The 16724-nt window shown below is 39.6% G+C and overlaps 1 protein-coding gene across 2 annotated transcripts in view; it reads left to right on the top strand.

The window, feature by feature from the left end:
- CACNA1I (calcium voltage-gated channel subunit alpha1 I) overlaps positions 1-7179 on the top strand; it is a 181484-nt gene extending 174305 nt beyond the window's left edge. For both annotated transcript variants that reach the window (XM_087934780.1, XM_087934779.1), the window contains 2 exons: positions 128-276; positions 877-7179. In XM_087934780.1, coding sequence (XP_087790906.1) covers positions 128-276; positions 877-1584 — 857 coding nt within the window. In that variant the 3' untranslated portion in view covers positions 1585-7179. The remainder of the gene's footprint in view (positions 1-127; positions 277-876) is intronic.
- The last annotated feature ends 9545 nt before the right edge of the window (positions 7180-16724 follow it).

Raw genomic sequence — 16724 nt, 5'->3', positions numbered from 1 at the left:
TTGACTTTTTAGATTTCTGCCCAATAAGAAAACTGAAAAGTGGAAACTTAATTTCTTCTTTTTTTATATATCTTTCTCCTAACTACCAAATCCCCCTTGTTTTTTGCACCCCATTCTCTGTTGCCAGTTGAAACAGAGCTTTTTCTCCCAGCCATTTCTGCTAAACTATCAAGTCAGGAGAAAGTATCTTGTCCAGACAACCTTCCTAAAATCTCTCTGCAAGCTTCTTGGGCCTCACTGCAAACTCCAAATGTAAACTCCTCACTTATTCACCAGGTAAGTGTTCCCATAATGACTTTGTCTCCCACATGTCCACCAAGGTTGAACCATATATAGAAAATGCTTCAGAAGGAAAAATAGACTTTGTGTTCTCCATTTAAAATAAACTTCATATGCATACCAAATTATGCAATACAGGTTAAAAAAATGGATGAATCCTACCTATATAACATTGGAAAACCTTTTAATTAAACCTATGTATGCTAATAACCAGGAGGCCTGGCTATTAAATAAACCTACAATGAGAGTGTGAGTGGACCTTATATCCAAAAGTGAAAATTTTAAGACAGTGATGGAAGAACAGGGTATTTATGACTAATATTGGGTATGAGAAGAGACACCAAACAAATGTTTTAGTCAACCAGGTTCCTTGCCATGATGTTAACACACTATTGTTCTCAGCTGATATTGCTGCCTGACAGCTAGGAATCAGAACTGTGTCCTCATATTAACTGGTTAGTGTTACCAGATGAAAGTGGAGGCAAGGAATAATCATCTGCTTTTGTTAGTTGATGTATAACATTGCAATTGATGCCCTGTTCCTTTGTGCTGAATATGAAGATTGATTTTGTTTGTTTTTATTTCTTGGCCTTGCAGACCACGGAGAGTGACACTTCCCTTGATGATGTCAGGAGCAATAGCTCAGAAGGCAGCTTGCAGACCACACTGGAAGACAGTTTAAACCTTAGTGACTCACCCCAGTGCACCCTAGATCTCCCAGTAGTATTATGCCCAGTTCCAGCAGCCACCCAAAAAGCTTTGGTGGTCCCACTTTCCCCTGCCTCCCGAAGGCAAAGCATAAGGGGTCGTGGCATCTTCACTCTCCAGAACATCAGGAGGCACCAGCGGAGCCACAGCAGTGGAGGAAGCACTAGTCCAGGTTGTACTTATCATGATTCCATGGACCCTTCTGATGAAGAAGGGATAGGGAGCAGCCTAAGGGGAGGAGGCAACAGCAGTGAGCAGTCAGAGACCTTCAGCAGTTTCTCTCTGACTTCTCTCTTTTCACCACCACCTCCATCTCAAGCTCTGGCACTTGTGAAGAAGTGCAACAGCACCAGCAGTCTCCATGCCAACTCTTCTTCACGGAGTTCTGCAGCAAATGAAGCCAAGCAGTTCTACTCAGTTGACCCAAGGGGGTTTTTATCCATGCCATCTTGGGTGACAGACTTCTGCAAGAACAGCCCTTCTCCGAGAGAGGGTGATGTACCAGGGGACTTAGACAAAATTGGGACTCCAGACCACACACCCCCAGTTCCTTCTGAGCTGCAGCTGGGGACCAGAGTCAGCAAGAGACATAGATGAGTCTCCCTGTGGCAGGGAGGAAGAATGAAATGTGAAAGAGGCTTGTTCTGGCTGCCACTTCCTAACAGCAGTTCCCAATGAGAGGACTGTGGAAAAGGAAAAAAGCAACCACACAAAATATAAATATGTATGTCTGTATGTGTGCACGTGTGTATGTGTGTCCGCTTGTGTGTATGTGTGGAAAACAAGACTTTTGTACCATACCTCAGAGACTTGAGAGAGTGATAGCAATATCAGAACATCCCACATTTGCAGGGTACCACTACCTCTGCAAAGATGACAGTGGGATATAGTTAAGAGGGTGAAGAAGACACTCCGACCAAATAACTAGCTGGCTGGATGCAGCTATTTAGCCCTCTGCATATACAAATATATATGTACAGATATATAGAATGATTTATTTATTTTTTTTACAGAGAGCTTAGGACTTCCAGAAAGTGCTGAGTATGAAAAGAGCAGGGTCTTGGGAAAAATAACTTTAAAATGAAATTTTTAGGGCTTGGGTACCTCTTTCAAGCAAAATTGCATAATTTGTTTTGTGTTTTGTGGGGTCGTGATGGTGGTAGTAGTAAAAACTATGATCCACATCTTGGCCGGAGGGTGGGGAGCTAGTTATACGAAGATACTCTTTGGAGATACTTCGAGGGGGTGCAATAGCATCTGAAGCGCAGCTTTGTTAAACTCCTCAGGTAGCATCAGTGAAATTCTCAGACTCCTTGAACGTGAACACATCTTATAGAAAAGTCGATGTGGGCTGTGTAGGATTGAAAGCTCTAGGTGGCCTTCCCCAGTTGGACACCCTTGGGAAGCTTTAGTTGCCACAGGGTAATGGAAAAAACCAGGAAGTAAAAGCAGAAGCCACATGGCAAATTACTCGGTGCTCTGATTTTCATTGATTCGTGCTTTGTTTGTTTGTTTGTTTGGGGGAGGATTTAGAAAGAAAGCTACATTGGGAAAAACCACTTTGTACTGCTTAGGGATCGGGATTTGTAGTTTATTTTGTTTACTATTCAATATTTGTGGGAAAAATTCTATTTTAGAAGCCCAGGGGCGCAAAAAGTATCTCTGAAGAAAGGTATGCTATTTTTTACAAATATATTGAAAGGGGAAAAAAAGCTAGAGAATGAGGAAGAAATGTAACAAGCTGATTGTATCCAACATAGGCCTGTTATTTTGATCCTTCCAGAACCATTTCTATGTTTCCATAAGAAAAGAACACAATAATGCCTTTCATGGCTTCCTTAGATAAGTTAAGGGAACGTCCCTTAAATAGTGTCAGATGAGATGCCTCCAGCCATTCTAAGAATGCAAAACAATTGATTAGCATTTTTTTTTTTTACTGACAATCAGGCCAAGCTGCATGTCATGATTTGACACTGCATGTAACTTTTTGAAATTATAGATAATTGCTAGAATGGGAGAAGCAAGACTGGAACCATAACATAAAAGGAGAAAAAAAATCCAGAAATCTCTATCAAATCCATTAGTAGATTGGGAGGCAGTGAATTGTACTACATTCCTGAGAAGAATTCCATTTCACACATGTGGGAGCTGTTATTTGAAATGAAAAGGAAATTAGCATCAGTGAGAGCATCTCTTTTAAACCAAGCAATAGTTTCATGAATAGAGTGGCACTGGAGAAAATACTGTTCTCCTAATTATGATCCAGATGCTATTTTCTCTTTTAGAATAACAGCATACTATCTATTTAATGTCATGTGTTATTTGGCCTTAAGTGAGGATGTGTATGCATGGCTGTATATGGAGGATGGAGTGTTAGGGGCAGAAGACTGGATAGCTGAAACTTGCTCAGTTATATGACATCTGGGATCATTCTCACAATAAACCACATTTTCAGCAACTCGGTCACTTTCAAGATACCTTTTTATCATAATGTTTCCACTATTAGCCAAGCCATCAAGCAGAAAGCCTGGCTTCTGAAAATGCTATCATCTTCTATTTCAAGGCAAGAATTCAATAATCATAGGTATAATTCCCAAATTATTTTGTTATTGATGCTCCAAAAAAATCTGTCAACTTAAATGACTTGGACTGGGCTATGATATACAGAAATGGGCAGTTGAAAGTTTTCCACAGCATGAAAGTATTCTATTTGGTAGTTTGTTGCTGTAGATTGAAGTACTCTTAAGGACAGATCCAGGCAAGGACTGACTGAAAGTTGGTAACTGATTTAAAGTGCTCTGGGGAAAAATGTTAACAGGAAATCTCCCTTCCTTGAAATTTGCACATCTTCCATGAGAGGCTCAGTCCATATCCCAAAATTGGAAACGTGGGAGGGGGAGGGAGAGGGGTCTTCTCCCTGGAACTGAAGTATATCTTTTCCCTGAAAAATTGAGCCAGTCACATTTGATTTAATAACCGACCTTTACACACTTGGGCTCAGCATCAAGAGCCTTTCAACATTAACGACTTTAGCAGAGAATTTTAGAAGACATGGCAATGCTGATTTGTACATCAGATGGCTGCTTTGCTTTTAGTGTAATGAGTCAATGAATACCAAATATGTTACAATAGGCAGGAGATGAAATCATGATGAATGCATCTCTTGAAAAGTAATGAGTGTGTTTTTAGAGAGTACAAAACTGAAATGAAGAGTGACTAATGCAGAAAAGAAGGAAGGAGTTCCTGACTGCTTCAGAGAAGGATCAAGGTCTACATTAATAAAGCAATAATAGTCCTAATTTTAAATGTTTTGTGTGTGCATCTGTGGGTGCGTGTACTCATGCACAGTAGCTTGTAACATGCTTTCTGCTTCTTCTTTATGAAGCAGAAATGATGGGTAAAAAAAGCAGATCTCTTAAATGTTTTTTTGAAAGGACAAGGAAGCCATCCATATCAATGCATAGGAAAAAACTGAAATGAGTTTTGTCACTACTCCATCTGCAGACCCAGTTATTTCTGTTTATCATAACTCTGTGACTATTTGCAGTTATGGCAAAGCAATTAAATGATAACTTTAGCTGCAGTGCAGAAACCAACCAAGGTACTGCAGTTTCAGTCTGCCAGCCAAAACAGCTGTGTAAATCTTTTCCAATAGTAGATAGGAATTTCATGTTCTGGTGGGATCCTGTCTGCTCAGATGTATGGGAATGTAAGTTATATAACTAATATAACTTTCTCATTTGTATGTGTTGCCAGCATTGTTTCAGATTGTCATGATGTGAGCTGAATGTTTGGCTTTGAATTTGTGCTTAATTGTACTTGAAGAGTCGAGAGACCAAAAAGAAAACTTACATGCATAGAAACTGTTTGCCCAGTCTGTGATTTGGACAAATGTAGTTTTAAAAAGATAGGAAGGTAGTAATGAAAAGGAGCTGGGAGCTTGTGTAGGATTGGAAGTGATCAAAACTCTAAAGGCTTTCACAAGAGAAGAGAGACCGCAATTCCTCCCTGACCACAATTTTGTTCCTGCATCAGGTTTATACTGCAATTTTCATTTTGACTGGACAGTATATAATTTTATGTAATATGTTATTTATAGAGCCCTAAAAGTGACCTACAGACAGTATGACAGCTCTGAAATGTGTGTCACTATAGAGTCCAATCCTATGTATGTTTTATCACATTTAAGTTTCATTTTCCAACAGTGTTGGGGTGATGGGTTTCCAACATTCATGTTTGAGAAAACGTTGTCTTACAACTTGGGGCAGATTATATTTGAGTACACAAAATTAAATTACTTTCTGTTAAAGTTCTAAGTTGGATTGCATTAAAAAAAAAGAACAAACCTGAATTAAAGAATAATAACATCTGATGACATTAATATAAAATTATATTCCTAACAATGAGAAGTTGGGGATAAGCCTAGATCTGGCCACAATGCATTGTAATCTGATGCAATTTAAAGAATGAACTAATATTCTGTTAGGATGTTATTAACTGAGCAATTAACTGAGTGTGTAATACTCAGTGGCATTCCAAGATTTGATCACCCAACAACAATTTTAATATCAGTCATATCACATAAGAAATTAGAGAAGCATTTTTCTGGTACCAGGGGCCAATTCATCTTCAGGGATATAATTCTAGATACCAATTCATACCTTAATCATGCCAAATTTCTTCAGAGAATGCATGTAGAATTCACAGCTGATCTTAAATCATATGGAAATTCATGAAAGAAGGAGGTGTCCTGATTAATCATTAGCATGAAAGTGCTAACAACACATTGAATCCTAGTTTCCAATTTATATAGAACTGACATATGTACAATAGTGTTTCCCACTGTAGAAAACTTTTCTGTAATATGAGGACCAGATCTTCAGGAAAACTTGGAGAAGAGAGAGAATACTTGCCACACTTTAGGCATTGAGCTCTACATGTGACCAAGCATCTAAACTGATCCCTCCTGATGACCACCTAGTATACTGGGCCATTTCTCTGTGACTTCCAGATAGGATATTCTAATCTCATCACAACAAAAAAGACTTCCTCATCTACATCACATATACATGCTTCAACATTCTGGCCAGTTTCATGCTAACATATATTTCAACAAGCGTTTTTCTCATGGTTGTAGACTTGAATCAAATTGAGCAAATTCTGTGGTTCTGGACTCATCTCCTTTGTGTTTGAATGTGTATCTGTGTTTTCAGACACTTTATCACTTATTTTAAACTTTTAGAAGTAGGGGGGTTCTTTCCACCAGGAATTGCAAGATGATTCTGTTTGTGATCCAAAGATGCTTAGCCAGATGTCTAGATTTAAAGCGAAATTTTCCTTACTCACAAATAGTTACAAGATTGCCTTCTTAATTTAGTGTGTGCCTATGCGGCAGATGTCTTGAGTTATAAATGCAGGAAATGAATAGAACTAATTGAAAAAATTAATAATTTCAGTTGTGAACTGTAGAATGTATGTTGGCCTTTGTTGCAGGTAATATTTATTTTTATTTTTTAAAGGTGCTATTGCTTATTCATGACAATAGAAGTCACAAGTAGTTTGCATTATATTGTATATCATTTGAACATACGATAGCAGAGACATCTTCATGTCATCAACAACATCCTACTTTTCCTTCAAAAACTGGATTCTTTTTGCTTATGTTTTATTTCACTACACAAGCAAAGGAAAAAAAATCTGGCTTAGCCTAGGAAAGGCTGGTTACTATGGCAACTGAAGACGAAGTTATCTTTAGAGAATATTTTGTCTCTTGCTTTTAATTATTTACTAATGGTTTTGAAGAAAAAAGAGGAAATATCTATTCTTCCCAGAGAGAAGTTATTAAAATGCAACAAAATTGGCTCTCTGTGCATATTAGCTTAGAACAAGGCTTCCATGCCATATTTGAGAATTGGGTGATGAGGAAAAAAACTGTTTATACCTGGTTGGTTTTATTTTCTTCAGTGGCTCTTCAGTCCAGTCCCTTTAATGGGGATTTCCAAAAGTCTCTGCAGCCCCTCTCTGTTTCTGTGTTCATTTTAGAATCTCTTCAATCACAGAAACCTCATTAGGAGGAAGTTTCATTGCAATTCTTCCTCAGTAAATGAAATTTAAAAAAAAAAAAACCCACAATAGACAATTGCACTTTGTGTAGAAAGTTTTGAAGATTAAAGTATTGCCTTTTGACAAAAATTGTTGTAATCTGGTGTCATTTGTTTTCTTTCTCTTCAGAGGATAGTGATTTGCTTTATTTCCGGGAATTAATGGCTCTCCTACTTAAACTGCAGAAGGGAAGGGATGAGTTTTTCCAGCATATTAACAATTGAAATAAGTTGTCTGAAGGTGGCTTCTTCGGGGTTAGAGAAAGTTAGGCAGCAGAGTCTATTAGTTTTTGATGGGGATTGAACAGCTGAACCAGAAGCAAAATTTTAAAAGCTCAGCCACCCTTTTTTTTTCTGGCCATTTATAAGCCCTATAAGTTACAAAGAAAGCTATCAAGCAATTACCATGGATAGTTTTAACTTAAATAAAGCACATGCAGGCATGCCAAACTCCAGCTCATAAATTGAGCAAAATCCATATGCATGTGGAGTAAATATAGGAAGTAAGGAGGACTCCTCTCAGTGATTGTGAAAATTTTAAAAAGATTGTTCCCCTAATGTTTTTAGTGGAATGATTCTTTAGCTCCTATTTAGCTCAGCGAATAGTGAATATTTTCTGCATTAAGGTAAGAAACATTTAACATCTTTCAATGTTTCATCTTTTTAGGTCTTTGGACTTTTCAACACTGGATCACATCTTTGATTTAGAACTGAATATTTTTGCTTTCAATCTATAAAATGTTTTATAAAACATTAGACAAAATATGGGGAACATCAATCTGCTTGCCTGGTTAAGCAACATATGGGAAGACTTAGTGCTCTATTCACATCTATTCACAATCACATGCAGTTTAAACCTAAACAATTGCCTAGGTTTGCAAGATGTTTTAAATTGCACATAAAGCTTAAAGCCTTTGTTCTTCCTAAAAACACTGAATCTGACAATTTGAATGTATGCACATTGTGTATCAGGTGTCAATCTGGCAGCTTGAAGGCGGATACATCACATGCATGCCACACCCACCCCAGCTCCATGAATGGGAAAAACATCATGAAATGTCATGTGATGGCAATGTGACACCATGAGTTTGACACCTGTGGTGTAGATGATTGCTGATGACGAAAATGCAGCATGGAGTTTGCTGAAGAATTTCTTAAGGCCTGCTGAATTAATAAGGAGAAGTACTTCCAGAATTAAATCCATCTAAATCAAAAAGAGGTGAATTTCACTCTTTTCTTAATCAGAGAATAGTCAGATCTTTACTCCAGAAAAATGAAAAAAGAATGCACTTGCTGATTATTAAGGAATAGAAGCAGGGGTGGGATTCTACCAGTTCGCACCTATTCGCTAGAACCGGTTGTTAACATTCTAAGCAGTTCGGAGAACCAGTTGTTAAAAGAAATTACTGGCCTAATCCTGTAAGGAAGGCAGGAAGGAAACATTCTGGTGTTGCTTACAGAAACTGCCTCTCCATTAACCCTTATTACATTCTTGGCAGGACTAGACTTCCTGTCTCAGGAACTTTTCTGGAGTTTCTTTCCATCTTTGCTGGTACTGTGCTTGTGTGGAGTGACCATTCAAAGTTACAATGGCACTGAAAAAAAGTGACTTATGACCGTTTATTACACTTACGACTGTTGCAGCATCCCCACAGTCATGAGAGGCCAGGCAAGGAGATGGTGCTTTGATGTGAGTGATATTGAGTTGGCCATGCCCAGCCAATAACATGACCACCAAGCCATGTCCACCCAGTCACATGACCACCAAGCCACGCCCACCACCTAAGCCATGCTCACAGAACCGGTTGTTAAAAATTTTGAAACCCACCCCTGAATAGAAGGCTTTAATTTCTTATGATGCATTTATCTTTCTCCTATTTTACTTTGACTAACCATCTCCTTGAATAGTAACATAGATCTCTGTTATGAATTGTTATGGGTTAAAAGATGGAAACAGCAATGGAAGAATCAATCCATTTAATTTCTTAATTTTTCATTTTTTCCAATCTTAAATGTTTTCTGAATGGTTAAAACTTTTTACATATTTACAATGAAAAATATCCATATGGTTGCACAGGTTTTACTTACAATATATGCAAGCATTTCTAATTGTCATGTATTTCTGAACATTATTTACACTAATAATTTTCTTTATATATTCACCCAAATATACCTATTTTAACATTTTTTTAAACTGAAGAATTACATCGTAAATTTAAAGAACTGAATTGTTAAGGATAACTGATTTGGGGGCTACATATTAACCCAAATTACTATGGTAATTACTCCCTATTTATTTAGAGAGAGCATATTCAGATTGCTTTTGCAAGAACCTACAGCTTTACTATTACTTGCTTTTCTTTTTTCTTCCATGAGAATTCTCAGACTAAGCCTACTTTTTTTCTACTGGAAAACTAATTTTTTAAAATCTCCCGGATGCTATTGGACAAAAAACACTTTTTTCAAATCTGTAATGATTTTGAGAATATCTTGTATATTAAAGCCAAATTCAACATCTTCACTCTTTTCTATCAGGCCTATAGCATTCTATCACATTGTTTAATGTTGCACTTGTTAAATTTCCCAATTTTAACTCTAACAGAAATAAACTGAGTAGCAAATGTTGTGTGAGATTTTGCTCTCTTTATATGGTCTCTCCTCATTTGCAACGACAACAATACAAACATACCAGAGCTGGTATTCAGCCAGTTCGCACCAGTTCTGGTGACCCGGTAGCAAGAATTTGGCGTGGGTCACAGAACTGGTAGCAACTTCTGGCTGGTCATGCCCCCGAACCGGTTCCCCGGGCCCCAGTTGCTCAGTTGCCCCACCCACCTTATGCTCGTGCAGCTCACCCGCCCATTGCTTGCCCCCCCAGTCATTCCTCCCTTCCTATGTGGCACGCTGTGCCCTTCGTGGCTTGCCTAACTTGACTTCCCCACATAGTGCCTGCACCCCAACTGAGCAGCCCTGATGTGCTTGACCTGCTCACAGGTAAGTCTGTGTCATGCTAGGCCCTCACTCACCCCGGGTCCTTTCTGGGCCTCCCCCCACTGCCCAGGGCCTTTCCGGGCCTCCCCTCACCACCCAGGACTTTCCAGACAAGAGGAGGCCAAGGTAGGGCATCTTTTTTGGGCCAGTCCAGAGGGCAGGGGGGACAGCGGCAGCCACAGTGTGGCTATGGGAAGCAGCCCCAAGAGTTCCTGGCCTCCCTTTCGAGGCACCCCCACCTGCCCCTGCCACCCCTCTCAGCCCCAGCCCCAGTGCAGCAGAGAAAGCTCTCCTAGCCTTTCGGGGCACCCCCACCCACTGCCACCATCCCCTTAGCCCCAGCGCCAGTGCAGCAGAGAAAGCGAACGGAAAGGCTTTCCGTTCACTTTCTCCCTACCTTTTGGGGCATCCCCGCTGCTGCCTTCGCCACCCCCTCAGCTCCATCCCCAGCACAGCAGAGAAAGCTCTCCCTACCTTTCGGGGCACCTGCTGCCACCACCCCTCAGCCCCAGCCCCAGCCCCAGCCCCAGCGCAGCAGATAAAGCGAATGGAAAGGCTTTCCATTCACTTTGGGGCACCCCTGCTGCTGCCTCTGCCACCCCCTCAGCCACAGCCACAGCCCCAGCGCAGCAGAGAAAGCTCTCCCTGCCTTTCGGGGCACCCCCACCCGCCTCCACCTCCCCTGCCCACGTGCTTTGAAAGGGAGGGTGGATGGATGTTCTGGGGCTGCTTCTTTCTTCATTGTCCCACTGCTCGCTGCTCTGGAGTTTGCCCAATAAGTTCTTCCCAGAAAAGGTGTGTGTGTGTTTGCATGAGTCATGGAAGGAAGGGAGGGAGGGAGGGAGGAAGGGCAAAAAGAAAAGAGCAAGAAAGGAAGAAAGAGCAAGAAAGAAAGAGGAAGGGAGAGAAAGAAAAAAAAGAAAGAAAGAAAGAAAGAGAGAGAGAGAGAGAGAGAGAGAGAGAGAGAGAGAGAAGAAAGAAAGAAAGAAAGAGAAAGAAAGAAAGAAAGAAAGAAAGAAAGAAAGAAAGAAAGAAAGAAAGAAAGAGGAAGGGAGAGAAAGAAAGAGAGAGAGAAAGAAAAAAAGAAGGAAGAGGGGGAGAGAGAAAACTCAGTGCTATTATTTTTAATTGTTCCATTATTTATCATATATTAATATTATACACTGTCCCTACACCTAGAGTGATTTTATTACCTTTCTTTTGCCCAAGTATTTTTCAGGGTTTACATGTCAATAGTCCAGAGCATAAATACAGGTGCGTTTAACAGAGTTGAAAGGGACTATGGAGGTCTTCTAGTCCAACCTCCTGCTCAGGCAGGAAAACTGAGGGTGCCAAATTCTGACTAGAGGTCCTGGGCAAGGTGTCAGAATAACAGAATAGTACTTAGAAGGGACCTTGGGGGGAACTCTATACCATTTCAGAGAAATGGCTGTTCAGTCTTTTGTTAAAAACTTCCAGTGTTGGAGCACCCGGAACTTCTGGTGGCAAACAATTCCACTGGTTAATTGTTCTGACTGTCAGGAAGTTTCTCCTTACTTTTAGGTTGCTTCTCTCTCTGTTCAGTTTCCATCCTGCTTTGGAAAATACATTGTTTGCCTTCTGGTGCTTTGGAAAATACATTGCCCCCCTCTTTCTGGCAGCTTCCTAAAAGCCTGTTGCCTATCACCCTCTTGGGCAAAGAGGGTGAGCCATTTCCTCCTTTCAGTGGTCCATGAAAGTACATCTATAGTACATAGATAATAAAGTCAACAAAAGGTGAACAACATTTTTACAGAACTATAGATGTGTTGAGGCTGAGTGTGACAAGGAATGGCTGGGAGGGGAGGGGCCAGGCGAGACACCCCTTGACGTGAGTGACATTGAGTCACATGACCACCAAGCCACACCCACACAATCATATGACCACCCCAGTCACATGGCCACCAAGCCATGCCCACCCAGTCATGTGACACTAAGCCACACCCACAGAACCAATAGTAAACATTTTTGAACACCACCACTGAAACATACCCTAGAAACCCTCCCTACCATATTCTGTGATATTCCCATGATCTCACCTCCAGTCATGAGTCAGACGGGCCTTGATTATCCCTGGCTGTGGAATTGTTAAAACAGTGTTTTCCCCCTTAAGTCAATAGCATGCAACAGCGACAAAGTGCATAAAATCTGTTCTGCTCTGGAATACGTTATGTCAAGGGATGCTTGGCAAATGGATCAAAGCCACTGGTATTGACTGTTACAGACAGGTAAGCATCCCCCCATCTGGGCTCCAGTCAGCCTCATGTGTTCACAATAGTGCTCTTGCTTCTGTAACGAACTGTTACAATAGCACCGTACCAATGGTTTATCAAAACTGTGCAGTACTGCAAGATGGATCAGGCAGCTGTACTGACTCAAATAGCAACATAGTGATTTAAATAACCCAATGGAATAATATAATATTAAAATAATGGGAGCCAATATTTCCAGATGATATCCAGATGACAATATTTCCAGATGATTTCCAGATGACAAGCAGAGCAAACACTTTTCTTCAGAAAAGTGTGGAAATCCCACAAAAAGAAAGGACAGAGCAGGACAGAATAAAAGAAAAGAATGAAAAGAGCAATCTTAAGGAAAAAGTCTGCTTGTGCTTCATTTTCTTCTGTGACACCAATCATTTTTATTCTCTTTTTTAACTTTATCCAACTCAGGTTATGACAGAATAGAATGTAGTAAAAGCAGGGGTAGGATTCAATTTTTGTAACAGCCGGTTCTGTGGGCGTGGCTTACTTGGTGGGCATGTGACTGGATGGACATGGCTTGGTGGTCATGTTATTGGCTGGGCATGGCCAACTCAATATCACTCACATTGAAGCACCATCTCCTCGCCTGGCCTCTCATGACTGTGGGGATGCTGCAACAGTCGTAAGTGTAAAAAATGGTCATAAGTCACTTTTTTTCAGTGCCATTGTAACTTTGAATGGTCACTCCACACAAGCACAGTACCAGCAAAGATGGAAAGAAACTCCAGAAAAGTTCCTGAGACAGGAAGTCTAGTCCTGCCAAGAATGTAATAAGGGTTAATGGAGAGGCAGTTTCTGTAAGCAACACCAGAATGTTTCCTTCCTGCCTTCCTGACAGGATTGGGCCAGTAATTTCTTTTAACAATTGGTTCTCCGAACTGCTTAGAATGTTAACAACTGGTTCTAGCAAATAGGTGTGAACTGGTAAAATCCCACCCCTAAGTAAAAGGACATGTGCAATTGAATTTTGCAATTGAAGCTGCCTGGGCTAGTCAAACCAAAGTGCAAGTCCTTTATGTTTGTGACACTGAATTAATAATTACACCACCAAAGTACTAATAAAAGACTTAGGTTATGTGGTATAATACATGTATAGCCCTTGGATTCTGCCTTGATATGTAGCAGCATATATACACATCTCTACTTTAAAATGGCCTGCAAGTTACAAACTGTAATCACATTGAAGTGGCTAATGTGTCAATGTCAGTGATTAGAATTTGCTGTGATACTTGCAAAGAAGCAAGAAACTGTATGGAATTAAAGAACACAGATTTGTGTCAGCTTATTATCAGCTCTTTACAAGCTTTCAACTGTTTTGTCTTTGTTGCCTCATTTCAGTCCTTTTCATGGCAAATGGTAAAGGCTGAATCACATCTTAAGCAAACAGCACCCATACACTGATATTAGAAAAATTGATTTGTTTTCAGAATGTATGGTAACCAAGCATTGACAGGGATTTAGGATTGACTGAGTTTTATTGCAGTTTGTAAGTATCTTCACATTGAGATGCTGCCATGGACTAAAGATTCCTATTTCCATAGCTGTTGGATTGGCACTGGAAAGACCCAGGTTCAAATGCATTTCCCGATGCAGAAATTTGCTTGGGTGACATTGGGATTACTCTTAACCCAAACTTGTTATGGGGATAATGGAATCAGGGACAAAATGCTTATTGCTTAAGCTCTGGAACAAAATGTGGAATTTAAACATGTATGTTTTGTACAGATGAAAGCCAAACATATACTAACATTTGAAAGATAATGCTAAGTTTTTCAGAATGGTGCAGAGTTGGGATGTCTCACCTTGTGGGATCTGAGATCAGAAATCCAAGTGGTGATTTACTTGTGATTGAACTCTGTTGCCAAGCCATCATAAGAAGACAACGTGCTTTTATTAGTGGGCACAATACAAAACTGGCATAATCGTTGTGGAGGAGATTCTGATATGGAAAGGAGGCTGCTGAAGAAATAAAAAGAAGAAAGCAAGGTGTGTTTCCAGAATGTTGAATACCCACAGTGCTTACTAAAGAATTGAAAATAATTCTGAGGTATTTATATAGAAAATGTGAACTATGGAAGCCCCACTTCTTAAGCTAGTAGAATTTTGTTTTAAATCATTGTAGCAATCTGATGCCCTGCATGCAATTTTAGACTTCAAGTGGTGTGGCAAGAAACTGAAAATTTGAGACAAAATACCTGGAAGATGCAGATTAGTATACATTTAAGTACCATCGGTTAAAAAAAGCCAATTTAGATTATTGATGGATTTCCCATTTGAAATTAATATATTTCCTGAATGAGCATGTGTTTTTAGTGGTTTCTCAAAAATATTAGGAGATATTAGTCTGAGGTTATATTGGATTTCTTTATTAAACTTTCTGGCCATGTGGCTGTTTGGCTATTTTTAACTGTATGGTGACACTTAGTTGATCTGATCTGAAGGTTGTAATCCAGAACATTTCAGATGCAATGAAAGGGATTAACAGTTATTTGGCAAAAATTGTCTCTCCATGAGGTAGAATGTTACAGTTCATATGTTTTGATTATCAGAGTTATAAAAATAGCCATAAATATTCATACAATAAGAACTGAACAAATTGCAGACGGAGCTCAAAAGTAAGAGTGCATAACTAAAAATATAAAAATGATTCATATGGGCTCATAAGCTGCATGATCTCTTAGCCCTCAGGAGCTACTTCAGCCTGTATTTGGAACATGGAAGCAGTAGATGAGGCTCAGAACAGATTCTGCACCCACCACCTCTGCTGCTTGCTTGCTTGCTTGCTTGCTTGCTTGCTTCATTCACTCATTCATTCATTCATTCATTCATTCATTCATTCATTCATTCATTCATTGATACGCTGCCCATTTTACTATTGAGTGACTCTGGGCAACTTATATAGAGCCAATCTTCTTGCATTCTCTTGCTTGAAATATACACATTGCCTTTGCAATCATGTAGCCTCACCTTTTTTAATCTACACAAGAATCTTCACTGCCGAGAAAGTCGGTAAATCAGCCAAAGCTATCCAGTTAAATCTATTGGGATTTTGAATTTTAGCATTCTAATTCCAGACCAAAATTGTAACTATTATATTATAGTGATTTTTGCTTAAAAACATTTAGTGAAGCACATCATATTTCTTTTATATGCTGAGCTGAATAAATTGTTGTTGTAGGACTAATATAGAGATACAATCCCCTTCATACACACATATCCATGCACACAAATGCAAACATTGCATTTCTGGAAATGGGCTTTATAATATGGCTGATTTTTTAATATATTCCTTCCCAAGATGAATGCCAAAAGGTACCTGTAACCTGAAAATGTAAATCAAACCTGATGTCATGTTTGGTGCAGGGGCCTTTTGTTCTTTTTCCTTACAGCTCACCTATTTCAAGTGGCTAGGCAACAACACAAGTCTGCAGTCTCTTGCATTCCAAATGATGCAATTTTGTCATTTTTCACACCACAAAGCTGATTTTATAGTGTGCTGTCTTCAGAGGGTATTTTTTTTTCATTTCTAATGCTCATCTCGGCATGTAAAGGGTTTGCCTTCTGCATTAAAAGATGTGTGATGGCTATGGCTAACCCTAAAGAACATCCACGACAAATATGAGTTTCTATAAGACCTTTAATAATTACTTTCAGGACCTTATTCAGGGGTGGGACTCTACCAGTTCTACCCGGTTCAATAGAATACCTTGTTAACTTTCTAAACAGTTCAGAGAACTTTAGAAGCAATCTCCTTTCATTTTTTCCACCCTTGTTACATTCTTGGCAGACAGCCTAGACTTCCTGTCTCTGGAACTTTGGGGGCTTGGCTTTTTTAAAGGGGAACTGTTGTTTTAAGATTTTTACACTGCTGTTGGGAGGAAATACTTCCCTGAACAATCAGCACTTTGAAGAAATAATTGAATAATGAAGCAAAGCTTTTAGTGACAGGAAACCAAGATGAGTGACATTCAGCAAGGCTTCTTGGCTAGCTAGAAAGATTGACATTCAAACATGAGTTTACATACTCTGAGTTTTGGTCTAAAACTGGTTTTGAGTGAAGGTTAATTCTGTGCTTGGTGATGTTTAATTCTATGTTCATTGATGAGATAATTTTCCCTATTCAGCTTCAACAAGCAACAGCTACTGTTGTGATTTAATTATTTGTATTGTGATTGAATTTTTTCTTGCCTCATGGTTTCTTTTTCTATCTGGGGAGGGGGGTCTCCCTTCACTGCTTTAGTACTATCTGGCACTGTCCTTTTGGAGTATACTTCCAAGAGGCAGGATGCAAGCTTGGCCCTGATTTTTTTTATTGCCTTTCTGGGGGGGGCATGTGACCCTTCCTTAAATCTGGATGATT

The sequence above is a fragment of the Pseudonaja textilis genome, chromosome 5 (genome assembly GCF_049901715.1).
Source record: "Pseudonaja textilis isolate UNSWEBS1 chromosome 5, rPseTex1.2, whole genome shotgun sequence".
In the NCBI taxonomy this organism is placed as follows: Eukaryota; Metazoa; Chordata; class Lepidosauria; order Squamata; family Elapidae; genus Pseudonaja; species Pseudonaja textilis.
The sequence above is the reverse complement of the archived record's forward strand: the minus strand, read 5'-3'. Positions and strand labels throughout refer to the sequence as shown.